General features: G+C 44.5%; 1 protein-coding gene and 1 long non-coding RNA gene across 4 annotated transcripts in view; both read right to left on the minus strand.

The window, feature by feature from the left end:
* The window catches only part of MFSD1 (major facilitator superfamily domain containing 1), a 30,800-nt gene extending 9,047 nt beyond the window's left edge, over positions 1 to 21,753 (minus strand). For 2 of the 3 annotated variants that reach the window (XM_083442248.1, XM_083442247.1), the window contains exons 1-15: positions 21,562 to 21,746; positions 19,904 to 19,956; positions 19,279 to 19,391; positions 17,978 to 18,020; positions 17,656 to 17,723; positions 17,279 to 17,387; positions 15,706 to 15,808; positions 13,781 to 13,879; positions 12,952 to 13,063; positions 10,596 to 10,652; positions 9,774 to 9,930; positions 8,873 to 8,970; positions 7,756 to 7,868; positions 5,732 to 5,779; positions 2,858 to 2,918 (exon numbers count right to left, since the gene is read on the minus strand). In XM_083442248.1, the coding sequence (XP_083298374.1) occupies positions 2,858 to 2,918; positions 5,732 to 5,779; positions 7,756 to 7,868; positions 8,873 to 8,970; positions 9,774 to 9,930; positions 10,596 to 10,652; positions 12,952 to 13,063; positions 13,781 to 13,879; positions 15,706 to 15,808; positions 17,279 to 17,387; positions 17,656 to 17,723; positions 17,978 to 18,020; positions 19,279 to 19,391; positions 19,904 to 19,956; positions 21,562 to 21,721 (1,394 nt within the window). In that variant the 5' untranslated portion in view covers positions 21,722 to 21,746. Of the gene's footprint in view, positions 1 to 2,857; positions 2,919 to 5,731; positions 5,780 to 7,755; positions 7,869 to 8,872; positions 8,971 to 9,773; positions 9,931 to 10,595; positions 10,653 to 12,951; positions 13,064 to 13,780; positions 13,880 to 15,705; positions 15,809 to 17,278; positions 17,388 to 17,655; positions 17,724 to 17,977; positions 18,021 to 19,278; positions 19,392 to 19,903; positions 19,957 to 21,561 lie in introns of all 3 variants that reach the window. The other variant, XM_083442249.1, reaches the window with a different exon arrangement.
* On the minus strand, positions 333 to 2,851 carry LOC310678541. Its single transcript, XR_014511830.1, has 2 exons — positions 1,853 to 2,851; positions 333 to 1,805 (listed from the first exon to the last, which is right to left on the minus strand). It is a non-coding gene; the product is annotated as an uncharacterized lncRNA (long non-coding RNA).
* Positions 21,754 to 22,420: the final 667 nt, after the last annotated feature.

Genomic DNA, 22,420 nt, shown 5'->3' on the forward strand with positions numbered 1-22,420 from the left:
TTTATTGCCTGCTCTTCGCCGTAAGCTCCCATGGAAGGTGGCAATTAAATCATACAGTTAAAAAAGCATGTAAAACAGTAAAGATATTCCGGTATAGAAAGTGGTGGTGGGGTGACACATTATTACAGACTTTAGTACTTTTTTGCATTTAGCTATTACTCCTTTGAAAGTGCTAAATGAGGCTGCAGTTTCTCTCTGCAGAACCTCTGCTGTGGCTAACTCATTAGGCTGGCTGGGGCTAGAAATATATAGAACACGTTTTTAGCACCCCTAACCATTTTCAAAATATCTACAAGAAATATGTAAACAAAAAGGCACAGTCTTCAATAGGGAAACATTTAAGAAAAGCTAGCTTTCGATTCAACAGCTGAGGAAATGTTCGGCGTGAATTTTGAGGTTCTGCTTGCATTGTTGAATAGACTTTTACAAAAATAAAAGAAGAGGTTCCCGTCATTTGAAAGTCCCAAGTGTAAGAGTGTCTTCCCCACACATTTCAAATCTTGTCCAGCAGACAAATGGCAAGTATTTTTGAGATTCTGAGGACACCAGGAGCAGCTCTTGTATATGGCAAATGTTTTATTTACAGTGGTACCTCTAGTTGTGGACTTAATTTGTTTTGGGGTGCCATTCGCACCCCAAAAAGTCCGCAACTAGACCACCTCTTCTGTGCTTGTGCGCAGCGCGATCGAGCGCTTTTGCGCATGCGCGAAGCACGCTGATTGCCTCTGTGCATGTGCGGGCGGTGAACCCAGAAGTAAACACTTCTGGGTTTGCTGTGTTCGTAAGCTGAAAGTCCGTAACAAGAGCAGAACGCAACACAAGGTATGACTGTACTATGTTTATATCCCAACTTTCACCCAGGAAGTTCACAGAGGCATATAAGTTGCTCCTTCCCTCTTCCTCCTACTTGTAAGTTCACAACCACCTTGTGAAATATGACAGGCTGAGAGGAAAGCCCAACGTTACCCTGTGCGGTCTGTGGCTGACAAGCAATTTAAACCCTGGTTTTCCACAGCCCAACACTCTGCCACTATAATCACACTGGTCCCTTCATGTTGCAAGACCTGCATCTAGATATTTTCACGAAAGCAAACTGGCCTCTGCCTCAAAGGAAATATTTGCAATGACCTGCTGATTTCACCAGCATCTTTGCTTTGTAAAGCACCTTCCAGGGAAAGATATTTGAACAAACACAGGACTCCTCCTTCTTTATGTGAAGTTAAGTTATCCCAATTTAGTGCTCCTACACATTTCACACATTAATGGGAGGATAAACACAGAGAATTATCGCAGCATTTCGGCATCATCTGCTTTCTTCTCAAGGTTATCACCAGGCTATTTTCCTGCATGGAAATGCCTTTCATATGGCAATTCTGGCACATCTAGAGTGACCTCTATGTAGAGTTTAATTACTTTTAATTTCAAACTCTGTTCTGAGGAACCCTGAGCTTCCTCAGAAATTCCCAGCTGTCATTCAGTTACCAACACACTTCCCCGAGAGCTTAGCATTCACAGGTCTTCTCTTACAGAGTGTCAAATCTTTTATGTATTGTTGGAATGGCAGCGAGGCCCAAGAATCCAGCACCACCAAATGAACTTCTCATCTAGAACAGAGGTGGGGAACATCCAACCTCCAAGGGTTCCAAATTTGGGTTCCAGTTTCTCTCCAAACATACCCACTACCTGTTATGTCATGTGCAGGGCAGGTAATAACGCCAGTGAACAGTCAGGAACCTTAAGGTGTATTCCTAATTGTGCACTGACAAGGTAACCAACCATCAGGTGACTGAAAAGAGAACCAAAGCCTACTGGACTGGTGGCCAATCCCTGCCAAGTTAAGGTAACACTCAACCATATCCCTTGTTCAATTTCATTTAAAATTATTTGCTTTTTACTTGATTCAGTAATAAATCGTTTACTAATGGCTGATTTACAGGTGCTTCCTTTGCAATTTATTATTTAGAACAATATCAACTTGACTATGAATATATATCAAAATACTGAATAACTTTTGTTAACGTAAGTAATGGAAATATTTTCCGAAACTACTTTGGAAATTTGGCTAATGAAAGCTCAGTTTTTCTAGCCAGGAAGGAAGGGCCCTCGCTGCATTTGCTGTTTGAGAGTGAGTGAGTTTCCAGCTTACATCTTACATACAAAGCAATCTCCACATGGTGTACACTGGGAATTTTGCTCTGCAGCAAGTAGCAGTCTGATCACAGCAACATACAGGTAACTTGGGTTCTGTTCTGGGGTTCTAGGCATATATGCAAAAATGTGTAAAGCCAGGAGGGCCCCCCGGAACCAGCCCCCAGGCAAGCTGGAGGGCTGCTTATCCCTGAGCCCTCCATCCACCTTCCCAAAGCCCACTGAGCACTTGCTAACGTTTCAAGAGACAAATATGTCTTTTTTTTCCCCCAGCACCGTGAAAATGCTAAAGAAGTGCTTTTTTAAAAAATCTCATTTTTAAGCCACATAAACTGCTTGCTTGGAGACTATGTTTAAACATCACACACCAGGCAACTTTTAACACGTTGCAACAATTACTATTTTACCCTATGCGCCTTTCAAACACAGAAGTTAAATTTGTTGGCAAAACACATTGCGCCATATAAAAGTGAACCGCAACACTGATTTTTAAATGGCCTGCTTTAAGCTATCTCCAACAAGACATGAATGAGAGTCGCCCCTCTGCTGAAGAATACTTCCACCTCATTCACTCAAGTTTACCATATCCGTTCCTGGATCTTTGGCGCTACACTGTTTTGTGTTTCCAAACCAATCTGCCCTTGTAGTCTTGATTGTTTTGTAATACATCAACACATACTCTAGGCTAGAAACACAGCGACATACTTACTCAGCCACAGCTAGTTTCTGTAGTTTTTCCCTTTTCTTTGCAGACCAGTTAAGGTCACCTCCTACGACAGAAAAGATATATGCATGTCTTTTAACAGAGTGCATGGATGTTTTTACAAAGAGTCACAATCCATGCATATTGTGGGTACAACGCCATGCGGGCCGTTATTAAACTGAGTATTTACCACAGTTCACTTGGTGTAAATATCGTGTGCTACAGGAAAAATCTAGAAGGTTATAGGAAGTAAGAAGACAGAAGCAGCTCTAGACAGAAGGAACTCTCCCTGAAGTGCTCCCATACCAAGTGCTGTGGGGTTCAGAGCCAAGATCAAGAAATAACATTCCTCTGCCTTCTCTTCAGAAATGAAGAATAAAAGGCAGGATTTTGGCCCGCCCCATGTCAGGGTGGGAGTTAAGAGCAGGTCAGCAAGAATTCACAGATAATTCTTGTCAGAGAATTAACTCATTAGTCAAAGAAATAAAACAGATGAGGCCCAGAGAGCCCAGCAACAGTTGCCAGAAGATCTTGCCCCAATGAGACAGTTGTGAGGACTGAAGGTCCCTGCCTTCCTACAGTTCCCTCCTCTTCAAGGTTACCCAAGCAATTGGAGACTTCTGACATCTTGTCCATCTCTACTCCACCCTGTTCATACCTCTGCTGGTTCTGACAGAGTTGCTATGCGACAACAGCTGCACAGATGCTATTAGCCCAAAGATGGAAGGAAGAAATAATCCCATCTAGGGAGGAATGACAAGCCAAGCTGCTGGACTATGACGACATGGCAAAACTAACTTGGAGTCTCAGGAATCAAGACAAGAATTTTGAAAAAGAATGGGAAAATTTATAATTTACTTAGGAGACCATTGTAAGCAAATTAAAACTTTAGCTGGACTAGAGCGCCGGTGGCGGATAACTCATTCTGAAGCTGACCAGACACGGGTTAGAGCTCAATGCTGAGCCTACCAGGTGGCGGTAGCAACGGCGAAGAAGACTTTCTTCACCGCCTCTATTGCATCTGCAGAAAACAGCAGCAGGAGACTCTTTCAGGTGGTTCGCAATTTAGTGGAACCACCTGCTCCATCGGGACCCCGTACGGGCCACATGATCTCCTGCAATGATTTTGCAAAGTTTTTTGCAGATAGTGTCACTCAGATTTAGACTCCACCATGGGAGCAGGGCCGGGGCAGGAGAGTGCTAGAGTCCTGTCTAGTCAAGTTGCGTGGGATCAATTCCAATCTGTAACCTCTGAGGATGTGGACAGGTTGCTTGGACGAGTGAAACCAACCACCTGTCTCCTTGATCCTTGCCCATCCTAGCTTATAAAAGCTAGCTGGGAAGGACTGGAAGATGGGCTTCGTGGGGTGGTGAATGCTTCCCTCCATGAGGGAGCCTTCCCAGACCCACTGAAAAAGGCAGTTATTAAACCGCTTCTTAAAAAAACATCTTTAGATGCGGCCAGTATGGCCAACTATCGCCCAGTCTCAAATCTTCCATTCTTGGGCAAGGTGATTGAGTGAGTGGTTGCTGAAAAACTCCAGGCATGCCTGGAAGAAGCGGACCATTTGGATCCCTTCCAGTCGGGATTCAGGCCTCATGATGGGACTGAGACTGCCTTGGTTGCACTGGTTGATGATCTCCGGCAGGCTAGAGACAAATGTGAGAGCTGTTTCCTAGTTCTGCTGGATCTCTCAGCGGCTTTTGACACCATTGACCATAATATCCTTCTGGACCATCTAGAGGAGCTGGGAGCTGGGGGCACTCTTATACAGTGGTTCTGCTCCTTCCTCCTGGGCTGTGTTCAGAAAGTGGGGGGGGGGATGAGTGCTCAGTCCCCTGGGCTCTCACTTGTGGGGTGTCTCAGGGTTCTGTCCTCTCCCCCATGGTTTCCAACATCTACATGCAGATGTTGGGAGAGATCATCAGGGGGTTTGGGTTGGGTGTTCATCAGTATGTGGATGATACCCAGCTCTACCTCTCTTTTAAATCAGAACCAGTGAAGGCGGTGAAGGTCCTGTGTGAGTGTCTGGAGGCGGTTGGAAGATGGATGGCAGCTAACAGATTGTGGTTGAATCCTGACAAGACAGAAGTACTGTTTTGGGGGGACAGGAGGCGGGCAAGTGTGGAGGACTCCCTAGTCCTGAAAGGGGTAACTGTGCCCCTGAAGGACCAGGAGCGCTGCCTGGGAGTCATTTTGGACTCACAGCTGTCCATGGAGGTGCACATCAATTCTGTATCCAGGTCAGCTGTTTATCAACTCCATCTGGTATGCAGGCTGAGACCCTATCTGCCTGCAGACTGTCTCGCCAGAGTGGTACATGCTCTAGTTATCTCTCACTTGGACTACTGCAATGCGCTCTATGTGGGGCTACCTTTGAAGGTGACACAGAAACTACAACTAATCCAGAATGCGGCAGCTAGACTGGTGACTGCGAGAGGCCGCCAAGACCACGGCCTCAGTCCAGGAGCATCTCCACCCCATCATTCTGCCTGGACACTAAGGTCCAGTGCCGAGGGCCCTCTGGCAATTCCCTCGCTGCAAGAAGCCAAGTTACAGGGAACCAGGCAGAGGGCCTTCTCGGTAGTGGCACCCGCCCTGTGGATCGCCCTCCCACCAGATGTCAAAGAGAAAAACAACTACCAGACTTTTAGAAGACATCTGAAGGCAGCCCTGTTTAGGGAAGTTTTTAATGTTAACAGACTATTGTATTTTAATATTTTGTTGGAAGCCACCCAGAGTGGCGGGGTATAAATAATAATAATAATAATAATAATAATAATAATTAGATTGTAACTTTGTATTGGTAAAAACAAATAAAAATATTTCCCAAAAAAGGAAACATACAGTCACAAGACTAATATAATGAAGAGGCTTACCTCTGAGGAGATCCACAAAGTACAGCATGACAACAGCAATGAGGCCCACTAAAAAGCAAAAATGAAGTTATATAAAGCTCAAGTATACAAACTAGGCGGGACAATCTTATGCAAAGGATGTAAAAAAATTAAAATGAAGAGTGTACAAATCTGAGATTGTTCCACAAATCTGTTTGTGGAACTCCCACATGGGTGAGGAGCATCTGTCACCCTCATTATTGAATTTAAGGAGAAATTTGAACACATTCCTGTTTACTTGGGCATTTGATGGCTTAAAGTCTCCTGACAAGCCCAAGATCACTGGTTGAAAATGTTTTTAACTGCTTTTTGGAATAGTTTTTGTATTGTTTTTACTTGTTTTTTCATGTTTTAACACTGCTGTGTCTGCTGCCCTGGGTTCTTTCGAGAGGAATGGCAGGATATAAATAAAAATAAGTAACATTATGTGGGAAGTGTGTATAGCACCTTCATTGGTTATTTCTAAAGACCTGTCTGCTTATATCAGCTCTTAACTGATTAATTTGAGGTTGGCGCAGGCTCTTAAACTTGCAGTGTTGCTCAATTTTATCTTCTTATTGCTACTCTATTTTATCTTTTTCTTGCTGCCTTTATTTTAAGATTAAATTGTTTGATACTATAATATTGACTTGTGTTTCTTTCTTTTAAATTTGATGAGAACTGCCTATACAGTAGGACTGCCATACACCCGGAATTTCCCCGACATAGCCAGAATACTGTGGTCGGAAGCAGTGTCCGGGCAGTATACAAATATTTAAATGCAAACAAGGCAACTGAATACAAAACAGATCTGCGGCAAAGCCCAGGGGAGCAGTAGCACCCCCTTGTGGCTCAGATCAGGATGCCAGCCCAACTAGATGCCTATGCATTTACACTGGTCCCAGTCACTAATAAGTAACAACTCCAAAGACAGGGTTTTCACTCACAAAGCTAGGCATTTCCCTTTTACCTACAGCAGCTCCCCAGTTAAGCTTGCACTGTTAAAGCGGGAGTCAGGAGCGGGTCAGGAACAACCCACAAGATGTCAGTGAAGTTAGCTCTCTAGTCAAAGACACAAAACAGCTCAGACCTAGTGAGCACAGCAACTGTTCCCAGTAGGCCTTGCCCCAATGAGGAAGCTGCGAGGACTGAAGGTCCCTGTTGCCTCCTCCCCAACATCCTATCCAAGCAACCCGAGACTTCTTCGCCTTATCTGTCTTTGCTCTGCCCTCTTCATACCTCTGCAGGTTCTGGGAAAACAGGGCGAAGGCGAGCTAATCACAGCAGGAGGGAGAGACTCCCTGGATTCTTCAGTAGGCTGTCTGATCACTGCCTCTTGGCTTCCTTTCTCTCCTGCTTCTGGACTTCACTCTGCCAGAGGCTCTTCCCGCTCATTAACCCTGTTAGCTCTTCAGCTTCCGACACCTTCTCCTCCCAGTCTGCTCCCTCTTCTCCCTCTGACCACTCATCATTGTCCCACCACCCATCCCCTGGCTCTGAGCATTCTTCCCTTGGAGGTTCCCCAGCTGCTGCTGCTGCTGCCTCCCACCACCCCTCTCGAGTCCAGCCAGGGCATGACACACACATGGGTTGAATCACTCAGGTTCAAGAATCCCTGTGAACCAGGGTACATTGGTCTTTATGCATGTCTAAGAAGAGAGAGGAACATTGTGGGCCTAGCACAGAACCCACCACATGGTTTGGCATCATTCTTTTTGAACAATAGCTTCATGCGAATTATTAGGTATTCCAACAAGATGTCATCATACAGTAGAAGCTCCGGATGCAAACGTGATCCGTGCGGGATACACGTTCACAACTCGCAGCGTTCATAACCCACATCTGCACCCGCACTGGTTGTGATTCGGCACTTCTGCGCATGCACAAAGCACAATTTAGTGCTTCTGTGCATGTGTGACCGCCGAAACCCGGAAGTAGCCCGTTCCAGTACTTCTGGGTTTCGGCGGCCCACAACCTGAAAAAACGCAACCTGAAGCGTCTGTAACCCAAGGTATGACTGTACTTACAGCACAAACAAGCACTGAAGAAGATTTCAAGGAAGAGGTAGCCCCGGGAATCCAGGATCATGCCAGCTGCGATGGCAATGATGGCCAGGCCCAAGTTCTGAATTGACTGCATGCTGAAAAGCATTAAGACGATTAGCTTACAAAGCTCAGTTTTTCAGCTAATAAAAAGAAACCAATTGAAAGATATTGCCCTCACTTGCTCATAAAATCCAAACGAGCTGACAGATGAGCAAATAAAAAGCCATATGCATCTATTAAACAATGAGATATAGCTGGTAAAATAAAATAAAAAGTGGAGGGTTAATTTGTCTTCCAAAGCAACGCAGCTTCCAGGGAGACACACTCATAACAGCCCCACAACCTGACCTAGGCAGGCTGGCAGGAAGGCCTCAAGGTGGCCCACGTGAGAGGAAGGTTTAAAACGTGTTCAAGATCTGACATACATGGACACCTGCTATCTGGTACACACACATGCTATCTCAGACGGCTAGGTTTCCATTCTTCCAAGCTGAAAGTGATATACCTGGAGTCAGGCCTATAAAACAGGGCAAGGCCCTGGACACTGATTCAGGCCGAGAAAATTCATTTAGCAGCCCCAGTTTCAAAAATCAAGTCTTCCGTTCCCAAGGCTGAATCTGAGAAAATAGGTTTTGATGTTTTTGAGCCGGTGAACCAGGTGCAGCGAAATACATCTTAAAGCAGTAGTTTCTCTGGGCCACAATTTCAGTACAAAAACTTGCTCGTGGCACACCAATTTTTTAAATGATAAAAAAATACATTGGCAAACAACTCCTGGCAGTGCTTGATTCATAACATAGAACACAACTACTTTCCAATATGATCATGGGACATATTATAAAGTATAAAACACCACAGCTACATAGAAACATGAATCATTCCCATAATATAATACAGATTGCCCTTGAATCTTCCTGCCACACTTGCTGTTTTCTCCTGCCACATCCTTTGAGAACCACTGTCTTAATGGAAATTCCTGAATGAATTGCAGTGAAAGGATGTGCTTTATGAGAACAAGTCGGTATCGTGCTATTAATCCCAAAGTTTAAAAGACAAAGCCTTACTCCAAAGCATCGAGACTCAAATATCTATTACTCACAAGCCATAAGCAGTTCCAAGCTGGTGTTCAGGGACAACGAAAGCTACCATAGGCCACAAGGCACAGGCCAGCAGGGAATAAGCCACTCCCAGGAAACACTGCAGAAAACAGCATTGAAAAAAAACCACACAAACATTAAACGTGATCTACCAACAGCTCCAGAGGGGACAAATTATATGGGCTTCACAAATTAGTTGTCCCATTTCTATCCAGTTTGCCCATTTGTAAGGGGGCCAATCAGAAGGTCGGCAGTTCAAATCCCCACAACGGGGTGAGCTCCCGTTGCTCGGTCCCAGCTCCTGCCAACATAGCAGTTCGAAAGCACCTCAAAGTGCAAGTAGATAAATAGGTACCACTCCGGCGGGAAGGTAAACGGTGTTTCTGTGCGCTGCTCTGGTTCGCCAGAAGCGGCTCAGTCATGCTGGCCACATGACCCGGAAGCTGTACGCCAGCTCCCTCGGCAGTAAAGTGAGATGAGCGCCACAACCCCAGAGTTGTCCGCGACTGGACCTAAAGGTCAGTGGTCCCTTTACCCTTTATCTTTAAGGGGATGTTTACAATAGCTTGCTCTGAAGTTGAAACAGCGTGTGCATCCTCCTCGACAGAGATAATGTAGTGTACGAGGCGTGAAACGCCCAACAAATGGCATCTAGCACAGCTGCTAAGTTGATGAGTACCAAAATTCATACAGAGTATACTAATGTCCTAAAGCGGCCTGGACTGGCATAAAAAAATAGTTTCTGGCATATGTGTTGCATCCTTGGGAGGAAAGAATCAGGGTTACACACAAGTATCCATTATTTTACATTCCGTATAATGCACGGGAGATGGTTTATTGTGGGAGATGGTTATAAATGCGCCTTACTGCATTAGATACAATAAAGTTGGGGTAAATGCCTACCATGGCAATCCAGGGGTTCCAGAAGGTAAAGGCCAGCATTATATGAGAAGCCAGAGTAATCACTACAGCACACATAACCCAGGTGACATTCCTTCCAACTTTGTCTACCAGGAATCCGAAGACAGGGGACATGGGTGCCGAGATGATATAGACAATGCTGTACAAAGGAAAGTTATTTCAGAAGAGCAAGGCAATCATGATACAAAATGCTACAACCGCTCTCGGTTTTCCAGTGTGATGCGACTTTCCTCTTTCCCCCACCCACAAAAATTCAGTTCCTGAATTATTTTTTAGACCTGATATATTCTGATATGCAGTCATGCCCATTGATAAATTCATGGCGATTTCATTGGATTGGTCAACTCTTATAAAAAATTGAATTACTGCTGAAAAGCTACACTAGCAGTCAAGGCAAGGTGGAATTACAACTCACAAAGAAAATACATTTTAAATTGCATCTTTTCTATTCATTTTCATTATAGTTTATATTATCTTAGAAGATCATGCCATTTCCAGGTGGTTAAGGAAGCGATCTACATGAAAGGACTGTATTGTTTTCGGTACACTTTTCTGTAATCGCAACGGCTAGAGATTTACCCTTCTAAGAAATCTGAAGTTTCAAGAGGAAGGAATGCTACAAGTATGTAACCATATACTGCATACATATGCTTCAGAGCAAATACTCAGTTTCTTTTATTGATCTTTTATCCTACCAAGAGTGTGTGATTTAGGTGTGCTGCTCAAAGTCAAGATTCTTGAGCTTAAAAAATGCACGCAATGCAATTATTTGTGGTTTTTTTTACTTAAATGGACAACACTTACCTGTTGATTGCACTTGCTTCTTGAGGAGAAAACTTGAATTTCTCAATGAAGAAAACCCTGTAAAAATCCATATAAAAAGTTTTACGATCTTATACCTACTTACAATAACTATGGGGGGAAACCAGCCTGCAATTCTAATAGTGCTGGTTCGTAACTAGGCCACAATAAGAAAAGCTCTGTTGAAAGAGGACTGCTGATTATTAAGTAATGAGGAATAGGAAATTGTATGCAATAAATATCTGCTAACACTCCCCAGAAAAGGAAGCTGTGAGAGAAGTATGAAGTAGACTGGACCTGACATTACTCATAGATTGATGCTAGGAAGAAACACTCTGGCCCAAAATAAGCCCTGGTTGTGTCACTTGGCTTTTAACGGAAATGAAAAGTGGGTGGAGGGGGGTGAAAATTATGGCAAGATGGAGCAAAATAAAAATAAAAATAATTTTTTATTATTTATACCCTTTCCATCTGGCTGGGTTTCCCCAGCCACTCTGGGCGGCTTTAAACAAAATATTTAAATACAATAGTCTATTAAACATTAAAAACTTCCCCAAACAGAGCTGCCTTCAGATGTTTTCTAAAAGTCAGGTAGTTGTTAATTTCCTTGACATCTGATGGGAGGGTGTTCCACAGAGCGGGCGCCACTACCGAGAAGGCCCCCTGCCTGGTTCCCTGTAACCTCACTTCTTGCAGTGAGGGAACCAGAAGACCCTTGGAGCTGGACCTCAGTGTCTAGGCTGAATGATGGGGGTGGAGACGCTCCTTCAGGTATACAGGACCAAGGCCATTTAGGGCTTTAAAGGTCAACACCAACACTTTGAATTGTGCTCGGAAATGTACTGGGAGCCAATGTCGGTCTTTCAAGACTGCTGTAATGTGGTCTTGGCGGCTGCTCCAGTCACCAGTCTAGCTGCCGCATTCTGGATTAGTTGTAGTTTCCGGGTCACCTTCAAAGGTAGCACCATGTAGAGCGCATTGCAGTAGTCCAAGTGGGAGATAACTAGAACATGCACCACATTAGACATTTAGGGGGCAATCCTATGTCAAGGTGAGTTGGCATGAGAAGCTTAGGATGAAAAGGATCTCCAGCTCTACCAGCCGGTTTCTGGCTCAGCTGGCATTAGGTCCTCAAACCTGGCTCCGCTGAAGACATGCTGGTATAACTTGCTCGTCTTGGTTCAGCCAGAGGTCAGATGCCAGAGCTAAAGCTGGCCAAACTAAGGCCACTGTAAATACAAAAAAGGTGAGACATTCTGGGTGGGACGATCAGAGTTTGGATCTCCAGCAACTTTATAAGCCAGCTCCTTGTACTTAGGATTGCTCCCTAAAAGATTAATCCAAGAGTATCAAATAGGATACACGGAGTTCCAGCGCTGAGGGCCTTCTGGCGGTTCCCTCATGGCGAGAAGCCAAGTTACAGGGAACCAGGCGGAGGGCCTTCTCAGCTGTGGCACCCACCCTGTGGAACGCCCTCCCACCAGATGTCAAAGAGAACAACTACCAGACTTTTAGAAGACATCTGAAGGCAGCCCTGTTTAGGGAAGCTTTTAATGTTTGATGCATTACTGTATTTTAATATTTTGTTGGAAGCCGCCCAGAGTGGCTGGGAAGCCCAGCCAGATGGACGGGTAATGAATGAATGAATGAATGAATGAATAAATAAATAAATAAATATTAGATTCTGAAGAATATCAGAGTTTTAAGTGCAGAACTGAAAGTTCGTGTCAAAGCAGAACCAGATTACATAGTTGAAGAAAATATACCCCCTAAGCAAGACTTTGCAAACCGACACACTGACTCCTTCCTCAAGCCTTGCCTCAAAAGATTTTGAGCCAAAAATGGAATATGTCATAGAAATAGCAAACGCCCAGATCTTCTTGCATGTTCCAATTCGGTAATCAACACTCTAGAGCCACAAAATTTGGAACTCGGAAACCTAACGGCAACATCCGTTTATGTTAGGCAAACCTCTAGGCCATAAAAACAGGGTGCACACTTTCAATGCACGTGCTTGCACATTTTGGTGCCATGTCAGAGCCAGAAAAAAGTAGGGTGGATGAGAAAGATTTTCAAGAGGTTGGAGTGCCTTATTTGGCTTCCTGCCTTATATAGCTCTTTGGGCCTCCCAGTGTTGCTAGTGGAATTACTACTTCTTCAACTGGTAGGCTACTTTTCTACACAGAGGTGCCCAAAGCAGCCTACAACACCAGAACAGCAACACATTTTAGGGGAAGTTCTAAATCAAAACCATAGAAAACATAAACAGTTTTTATAAATAATAATAATAATAATCAGGTATATCAAACATTTGCAACAAGTTACAAAGTGGCAAGTCTTTGTCAAAGCATGCACTTACTTTCCAAGTCCAATGAAAGGGAAGACGGCCACATAGTAGCAAACGCAGATAATAAATATGAGCCACAAGGACAACGAGAAGTCTTTCACATCGGTTAATTTTATCACTTCACCTTGAGAAAAGAGAAACATCAGTTCCGCTATTTTAACTCAATCATTTCTATATTAAAGGTAAAGGTACCCCTGCCCGTACGGGCCAGTCATGTCCGACTCTAGGGTTGTGCGCCCATCTCACTTAAGAGGCCGGGGGCCAGCGCTGTCCGGAGACACTTCCGGGTCACGTGGCCAGCGTGACAAGCTGCATCTGGCGAGCCAACGCAGCACACGGAAACACTGTTTACCTTCCCGCTAGTAAGCGGTCCCTATTTATCTTCTTGCACCTGGGGGTGCTTTCGAACGGCTAGGTTGGCAGGCGCTGGGACCGAGCAACGGGAGCGCACCCCGCCACGGGGAATCGAACCGCCAACCTGACGATCGGCAAGTCCTAGGCGCTGAGGTTTTACCCACAGCGCCACCCGCCAACTAAAATCAGCAAACCCCATTTCCCGTCATTGACTAAGTCTAGCTGTTATTTTTTACTGGTGGGAAGCAGAAGCTGCAGTTTCTCAACAGCAAAAAGCTCTAGAATCGTGAGAAAAGTGAAGTTAGGTCACTTCAAAATGAGTTTTGAGTTTTCCTACCACATTATGGGAAACCCACACATGCATTCTGGCAAGTGGGGAAAACACGTTGAAAAAGATCGTCTCTGCTTCCTCCAGTACATACATACATTTTCAAAAACTATGGACTGCAGCCTAAGGTTCCATTATTGAAGCCTGACTCCCACTTACCAGTTTTTCCCTGCTCTTTGCATAGAATTTTCTCTGCTCTTTTATCCAGATAACCAAGAATGAGAGCACAGAGTAGTGAAAAGATACATGACACACCACCTGCAATGCAGAGAAATTCAGTGTTACGAGCAGAAGCTACTCGCCATTTACAGAACTGTAAAATCCATTCATGTTATTACCTGGTGACTGTATAATTAAACAATGACTTAGATGGGTGAAGCAGCCAGCATTAAATACCACTACTTTTATCACTAACTGCTACATTGGTATACTGCTGTTCATCCAAGAAAGATTTCAAGGTACTTTAGAGAAATACAGACAGTTCACAAATTTAGCTGTGACATCATTTGAGTGATATTCATACATGTCTGACTCAGCCCCTTCATTAGCAGAGCTAGAGAACATGAGCTTCATCATTGTAACTTGGCATGGCATGGCACTTACAATGAAGCACAAAGACAGTTAACACAGAACCATTCTAGTCCGAGAATCTGAGTTATGTCATCGCACAACACTATTCATAATGCTGTCTTCCCAATTATCCAGTGTGTTTCTAATTAATTTCTATTTTAATTGCCGTAAAACAGCTTAATATTTTAATCCAAGGTGTCAGATGGTTAAATACTAATAAATACAAATATTTACAAAAGTTTACTAAGTATTATTTATGAATATCCTGTAAACACATATAAATGAATAAAAGCAAGTCTTCTGCCAAATTAAAAGGAAAGGAGTTCCAGATTTTACTAAAATGTTTGTGCAGTTCAGTGCTGAGCAAACCACAGATTAAGCACAAATATTTCAGTGTTTGGTAAAGATGCTCTACTCGTTATTCAACCATTGAAACAGCTACATCACCACTTGCTGCAGGTCATCTGTAAACTACTGACTCGTTCGATCTTTATTGCCCTGAAAAAGTTCACCAAAGGCTATGTATACACTGCAGCTCTAATGCGGCCTTTCTTTCACTGTGTTAGTTTGTATAAAAGGTAAAAAAAGGAGAAAAAAAAGGTAAAGGATGCCTGGACGGTTAAGTTCAGTCTAAGGCGACTATGGGGTTGCAGTGCTCATCTCGCTTTCAGGCTGAGGGAGCCGGAGTTTGCCCACAGACAGCTTTCTGGGTCATGTGGCCAGCATGACTAAACCGCTTCAGGGGCAATAGAACATCATGATGGAAACCAGAGCGCACGGAAATGGTGTTTACCTTCCCAACGCAGTGCTACCTATTTATCTACTTGCACAGGTGTGCTTTTGAACTGCTATGTTGGCAGAAGCTGGGACAGAGCAACGGAAGCTCACTCTGTCACAGGGATTTGAACCGCCAACCTTCTGATCAGCAAGCCCAAGAGGCTCAGTGGTTTAGATCACAGCGCCACCCACTCCCCTGGTATATGGTGCCAGAAAGCAGCAGATATGCAATATGCAAATAAGTGATTCTCATTCTCTCTCTCTCTCTCTCTCTCTCTCAGATCTAGAGTTAAAATGATTCCATGGTAGCAACCTTTCTGATGTCAAGATCAGAAAGTCCTCCATTGCTCTCATCATCTAGCCTCAACCTTTAACTTTGTAGTTTACAATACAAAAGTGGGTTTACAGAGTTCATCAGAGTTTACAGAGTTCATCAGAAAGTCCTCCATTGCTCTCATCATCTAGCCTCAACCTTTAACTTTGTAGTTTACAATACAAAAGTGGGTTTACAGAGTTCATCAGAGTTGGAACTGAATTTCAAGCCTTAGTGTTTTATCCAACTAAGCCATACACTGAGAAGGCCTTCTGAAATCATGGGACATTAAGTTAGTGATTTCTAACGCAAGTCTACTAATTTTAATAGGTCTAATCTGAGTCTAACAACCCACAATCTTCCAATTCATTGAAGAGGAAACCAAAGTGTTCGTACAAAGTTAATATTGAAAGCATTTACTAACCTATCAAGAGAGCTATACCAAGAGTGGTGTGACCCGTAGAACCGATCAGATCTTGAGCTTTGGAGTACACCCATCCCATAATGTTCATATTGACCGTGCTCCCCTGGAAGAGAGATGACCTGCAACTGTAACATATACAGTGGTGCCCCGCAAGACGAATGCCTCGCAAGACGGAAAACCCGCTAGACGAAAGGGTTTTCTGTTTTGGAGGTGCTTCGCAGGACGAATTTCTCTATGGGCTTGCTTCGCAAGACGAAAATGTCTTGCGATTCTTGAGGGGGTTTTTTCGCTCCCCACCCCCTTTTTCTAAGGCGCTAAGCTGCTAATAGCCTTTTAGCAGCTAATCCGCTAATCCCTTAAGCCTTTAATAGCCGCTAATAGCCGCTAAACCGCTAATAGCGCTAATCTGCTAATAGGGTTGCTTCGCAAGACGAAAAAACCGCTAGACGAAGAGACTCGCGGAACAGATTAATTTCGTCTTGCGAGGCACCAATGTACTTGGAACCAATTTCACAATTAGCCCCCCAAAAAACCTTAAAATAAGATTTATATTTGAATACAGTGGTACCTTGGTTTACGAATTTAATCCGTTCCAAAAGTCCGTTCTTAAACCAAAGCGTTCTTAAACCAAGACCTGCTTTCCCATAGCAGTGGGGGACTCAATTTACACTCAACAGGAAGCGGAACATGTTCTGCTTCCAAGAAAAAGTTCACAAACCAAAACACCTACTTCCAGGTTTGTAGCGTTCTTAATCCAAGTTGTTCACAAACTAAGCTGTTCTTAAACCAAGGTACCACTGTATCTGATTTGCAGAAATTAATTTAAGGATCTAAGTTAGTCGTGCCCATTAATCTCAATGGGTGTTCTCCAAAAAGAACAATCCCTATGTCCCTAGTTAAGAACTGTTCTCCCCACTCTAATGTGCATGGAGAGAAATAAACAGGAAAATCCATCACCAAGGGTGACAGTCAATGTTATGCAAGTGGCTTCCCCTTCTCCTGCAATGAAACCCACCCACCTGTTTCGGAGGGTCTCCCAACATTTTGGGGCATATTTGGGGGGGGGGTCAGACACAGAGAGGGGATGGGCAGGTTCCACTTTACAAGCAAAGGTTATTCTACAGTCAGGAATGGATGACAAATGTGGGGATAAAGGTAAGGTAAAGGTACCCCTGCCCGTACGGGCCAGTCTTGACAGACTCTAGGGTTGTGCGCCCATCTCACTCAGAGGCCGGGGGCCAACGCTGTCCGAAGACACTTCCGGGTCATGTGGCCAGCGTGACATCGCTGCTCTGGCGAGCCAGAGCCGCACACGGAAACGCCGTTTACCTTCCCGCTAGTAAGCGGTCCCTATTTATCTACTTGCACCCGAGAGTGCTTTCGAACTGCTAGGTTGGCAGGCGCTGGGACCGAACAGCGGGAGCGCACCCCGCGGCGGGGATTCGAACCGCCGACCTTTCGATCAGCAAGCCCTAGGTGCTGAGGCTTTAACCCACAGCGCCACCCGCGTCCCTAATGTGGGGATAGTAATGATTAAAATTAGAACACACACAAAAAATGTTTTTAGACTTACAATTCTAGCCATGCTGAGTTGCAGTCCAAACACAAGGTTTAATTCTTTTCCTTTAAACCAACTGACAGCATAGGTATTTTGCGCCACTGCTAAGGACTCTCCACCAATCCTAAATGAAGCAAGAAAGTTCATGAATACAGATATTTGAAGCAACATGGATGAAACTCCGGCCTTCTAATGACAGTAATGTATCCATGCTGATATATAAGTTTTACCTTAACGCAAGAACTAGAAAACCAAAAGGCAAATAATCCAGCTGTTCAGATGCAAGAGTGCAGGGTATTTTTCAGCATATAGTTCCATATGGGCTGCCTGCTTTTTAAGAGGGAGAGAGGGTATATAGCAAATGTTGAGACACAGCTGAAGTGTGAACTCACCCAAATACAAATCTGCCGGCTTCCATCAGCCAAAAAGCGTTACATATTGCTCCCACAGCAAAAATCACCTGTAAAAAAAGGAATGCATGTCACATTTCAATGAAGTGTTGGAGCCATGCCATATGCGACTATTTCAGACTGCAATCCTACACACTTTCCTAGGAGTAAGCCCCAATGAACTCAGTTAGGTAAGACATGGGAATCTTACACTGAAAAAGCAGATTAAATAGTAAGCATTTATTTTTCCATATTTGGGACATAAGCATTAATTTTTCTGTATTTAGCTATTGAAAAGTACATGAATATTATCTGTTTCACTCACCTGTCCAATACAGACAAAGGTGCTGAATATTATTGTGCCCCACCTGCAAGAAAATGAAGACTTTAAAAATACCTATGCTAATATTTGCAACAACAACAACAACAACAACAACAATAATAATAATAATAATAATTTATTATTTATACCCCGCCTATCTGGCTGGGTTTCCCCAGCCACTCTGGGCGGCTTCTAACACAATATTAAAATACAATAGTCTATTAAACGTTAAAAGCTTCCCTAGACAGGGCTGCCTTCAGATGTCTTCTAAAAGCCTGGTAATTGTTGTTCTCTTTGACATCTGGTGGGAGGGCATTCCACAGGGCGGGTGCCACTACCGAGAAGGCCCTCTGCCTGGTTCCCTGTAACTTCACTTCTCACAGCGAGGGAACTGCCAGAGGGGAACTGCCTCGGCACTGGACCTCAGTGTCCAGGCAGAACGATGGGGGTGGAGACGCTCCTTCAGGTAAAAATATCAATAGCACTTCAATGAAAACTGATTGGTAAAAAAAATAATGTTCTAAAGGGCTGTCTGATCAACAGTTTCTAAAAGGCACCTGAAAGCAGAGATGACTCTTCCTGAACTTCTACTGGCAAGGAATTTCACATGGTTAACTTATTACACAGAACTGTCCCTATACAAAACCCCACTGTTAATGTTGACTGGGACTGAAATTAAACTCTCCTGCATCTCTGGAGACAAGCCTGCAAAACTCCAATGTAAGAAGAGCCTGCTGGATCAAGCCATCAGCCCACCCAGTCCAGCATCCTGTTTTCACAAGGGCCAACTAGATGCCATGTGGGAAGGGAGGAGCCAAGTGCAACAGCACTCTCCTCACTTGCGTTTTGAAAAATTAAACAAATATTAGCAAAACATCACATTATTTGGGCATAAACAAAACGTGGATCAAGTTGTTACTTTCAAGATGGATGGGTTATACCAGGGGTAGGCAACCTAAGGCCCGGGGGCTGGATGCGGCCCAATCACCTTCTCAATCCAGCCCGTGGATGGTCTGGCAATCAGGGTGTATTTACATGTGGGGCATAGGAAATCATTCATTTCCCCCCAAAAAATAGAGTCTGGCCCACCACATGGTCTAAGGCAGCCTTTCTCAACCTGTGGGTCCCCAGATGTTGAACTACAACTCCCATCACCCCTAGCTAGCAAGGCCAGAGCTTAGGGAATGATGGGAGTTGTAGTCCAACAACATCTGGGGACCCACAGGTTGAGAACCGCTAGTCTAAGGGATGGTGGACCAGCCCACGGCTGAAAAAGGTTGCTGACCCCTGGGTTATACAGTTACCTTATTCCAAAGACTCTGTCTATCAGAAAGCCTCCAAAGAAACAGAGAACCACATTGGGCCAAGAATACCAGGCATACAGTGCCATGAATTCAGCTGTGTTCACCTTCATATCCTAAAAGGAAGAGCATACAGAAGAATTACCGTAATCTTTTGACACCACTTTGTGTTATGACACATTCATACAGAAACATCTATCCAGTGAAATGCTTTTTCATTACAGCACCATGCAAGTCTACTTTGGGGGCTGGTTGCCTGTACTGTACCACATCCCTCTAAAAAGATAAGCAGAGCTCCTGGGTCACCCTTCACAGTCTGTCAGGAAAGACCCATCAGGGCTGGTGGGAGGTGCAATGTGGGGAACATCAACGTCTAGCACTCATGGCCAAACAAAAGCAAGCCTAACACATAAATCACATCGTATTTAGCCATGATGTTTCTTGTTAACAAAGAGTGAAACAGCAATCAGTTTAATTATAGGTCTTTTTTTTTTTTTAAGCAAGATCAGCACACTATTTTTTTTCTCTCAGTTACTGATAGTCATCTAACATATGACTAAAAAGGTAACCTCTCTGGAGGGAAAAGGGGGAAATCCACCATATTGCAGATATTCTGTACATTACTCACCTTTTGGACCTGAGTTTGCAACGCTGCGGGGTTGTCATAGCAAAAATAGCTGCCTATACAGGAAAATTAAGACAAAAAAATTAAACATGAACTCCCCCCCCCTTTTTTTTAAGTAACCTGGAAAAGCTGTATTAATAGCAATAATGGTAAACATTTCGGATCATACCAAACCACCACAATGGGAAGAGCCATTTTCTGTCCACTGAGAAGCAACAGAAGGAGCAGCTACACCTCCACCTTCCCTTCCCAAGATCCAGCAGCCTTATAGCAACAGATAATGTTTCTCATGGGAAGGGTACGTGTAAGGGCCCAGATTCAATCCCTGAAATTTCTAAGCAGGGAGAGGAGGAATCCCTGTTTGAAACCCTGGAGGGAAGTTGGTCAGAAGGGCAGGCCAGCTTTCCCCAGCCTAGCAACTTCCAGACCTTCTGAACTATGTAACTCAGATTAGCCTCACTCAGGCATGACTATTAGCTGGATTCCAGCAGCAGGACCAAGCTGGATGGCACTGATAAGAGTTGTAATTCTAAACATTTGAATGCCAGGTTGGGCGAAGGCTGGCATAACTGTGTCCAGTTCTGGGCACCACAGTTCAAGAAGGACACTGACAAACTGGAACGTGTCCAGAGGAGGGCAACCAAAATGGTCAAAGGCCTGGAAACGATGCCTTATGACATGCCCAGGGAGCTGGGCATGTTTAGCCTGGAGAAGTGGAGGTTAAGGGGTGATATGATAGCCATGTTCAAATATATAAAAGGATGTCACATAGAGGAGGGAGAAAGGTTGTTTTCTGCTGCTCCAGAGAAGCGGACACGGAGCAATGGATCCAAACTACAAGAAAGAAGATTCCACCTAAACATTAGGAAGAACTTCCTGACAGTAAGAACTGTTCGACAGTGGAATTTGCTGCCAAGGAGTGTGGTGGAGTCTCCTTCTTTGGAGGTCTTTAAGCAGAGCCTTGACAACCATATGTCAGGAGTGCTCTGATGGTGTTTCCTGCTTGGCAGGGGGTTGGACTCGATGGCCCTTGTGGTCTATTCCAAATCTATAATTCTATGATTCTATGATTCTATAACTAGTACTGAATGAGACCAATCAAATGCCTGCCTCAACACAAAGCAGTTTTCTATATCCTCTTTACATGCTTAAAAGCTTCCACCGCCTCCTACAAATCCTTCCGTAGGGAGGAGAATTTAAAAAGCGAAACTCCACTTCAGCGAGTCATCAACCACAGGGAGCTTGACTTCCCTGTTTGCTTAGGGTTTTCCCTCCCCATGGCATATAGATGCTTCCCCATTCTGTTGCTTGAACAGCAATCAGCAAAGAACACCAGGAATGCAAGTTTTGTTTTTTCTTTTTGCAATCTAAAATGCAAAACCCCAGTTCTCAGGGCGGGGTCTAGCTTCACCCTGAAACACACAGTAAAGAAAATTAGCATTTTCTGGCACGTTCCCAAGATCACTCCCCAAAGGTCAATGGTTCCTGAAAAAGATATGCTTCGCGCCGCCCTTCCGGCCCACGATCAAGCAGCTGTCGGGGTTTGGTTTGGTTTTTCCCCAAGGCAGGTTTCCCAACCACCCTCCCCAAGAGCCTCCTTAACTGCAGACCAGTCCCGGGCGAAAAAGGGGGCAGCACCAGCAGCCTCGCTTTATGCTCACCGAAGCCCAGGAAGCACATGAGCGCGAGGACCAGCATCCGATGAGCCAGCCGCTGCGGGTCGCACAGGGCCGACATCGGCTTCCTCGCAGGACAGCCATCGTGCTCCGGCGACGAGTCCCCGTCCAGCAGCGCTTGCTCCTCTTCCACAGGCGCCGCCATCTCGACGGGGCGAGGAGCGAGGCGGTCACGTGAGGGCGCGGGTCACGTGACACGCGGCCGGGGAGAGCCTGGTGGGAAGGGAAAGCTTTGCCAGCGCAGGACAACTGGCAGTGCAGAACTGGCAAGGCAGGGGGAGGTTTCGGATTTTCCCCACCTATAAGCTAAACAAGCTGTAGTTTAGGGGCCCACTCTCTTGGGGGGGGGTCCCCAAAAAATTGAAAGGGGGGGAAACTGGATGTACATTTCCAAAATATAAGATAAAAAAACAAATGAAATAAAACCTACATGCAGCAACAGCTATTTTCACACCGACTTTTCCTTAACATCTGGGAAGGAGATAACAATACTTTGGCATTTAAGTAACTAACTAGTGGCACACATGAAACTCACCTGGCGCTGGAACAATGTTGAACATTTAATATTGTACAGATGGCATTCCAGGACGTGGAATATTGCAGTGGCACAGAAATTGACATATCAACTGAAACATACAAAGGGTCTCATCGGAGACCTGCACTTCTATGTGTGGCATTGTTTCTCAGCAGATGTTAAATAAGCTCAGAAAATTCCACCAGTCTCAACATTGCTTTGGAACAGAGCCTAGAACCATCAAAACACCACCGGAACCCTGCATGTCACACCATGACCCAGAAACACTATTTTTAGTTTATTCAAATAGAAAAAAACATACCTGAAAAG

Source organism: Podarcis tiliguerta (genome assembly GCF_965153285.1).
Source record: "Podarcis tiliguerta genome assembly, chromosome: 5".
NCBI lineage: Eukaryota > Metazoa > Chordata > Lepidosauria > Squamata > Lacertidae > Podarcis > Podarcis tiliguerta.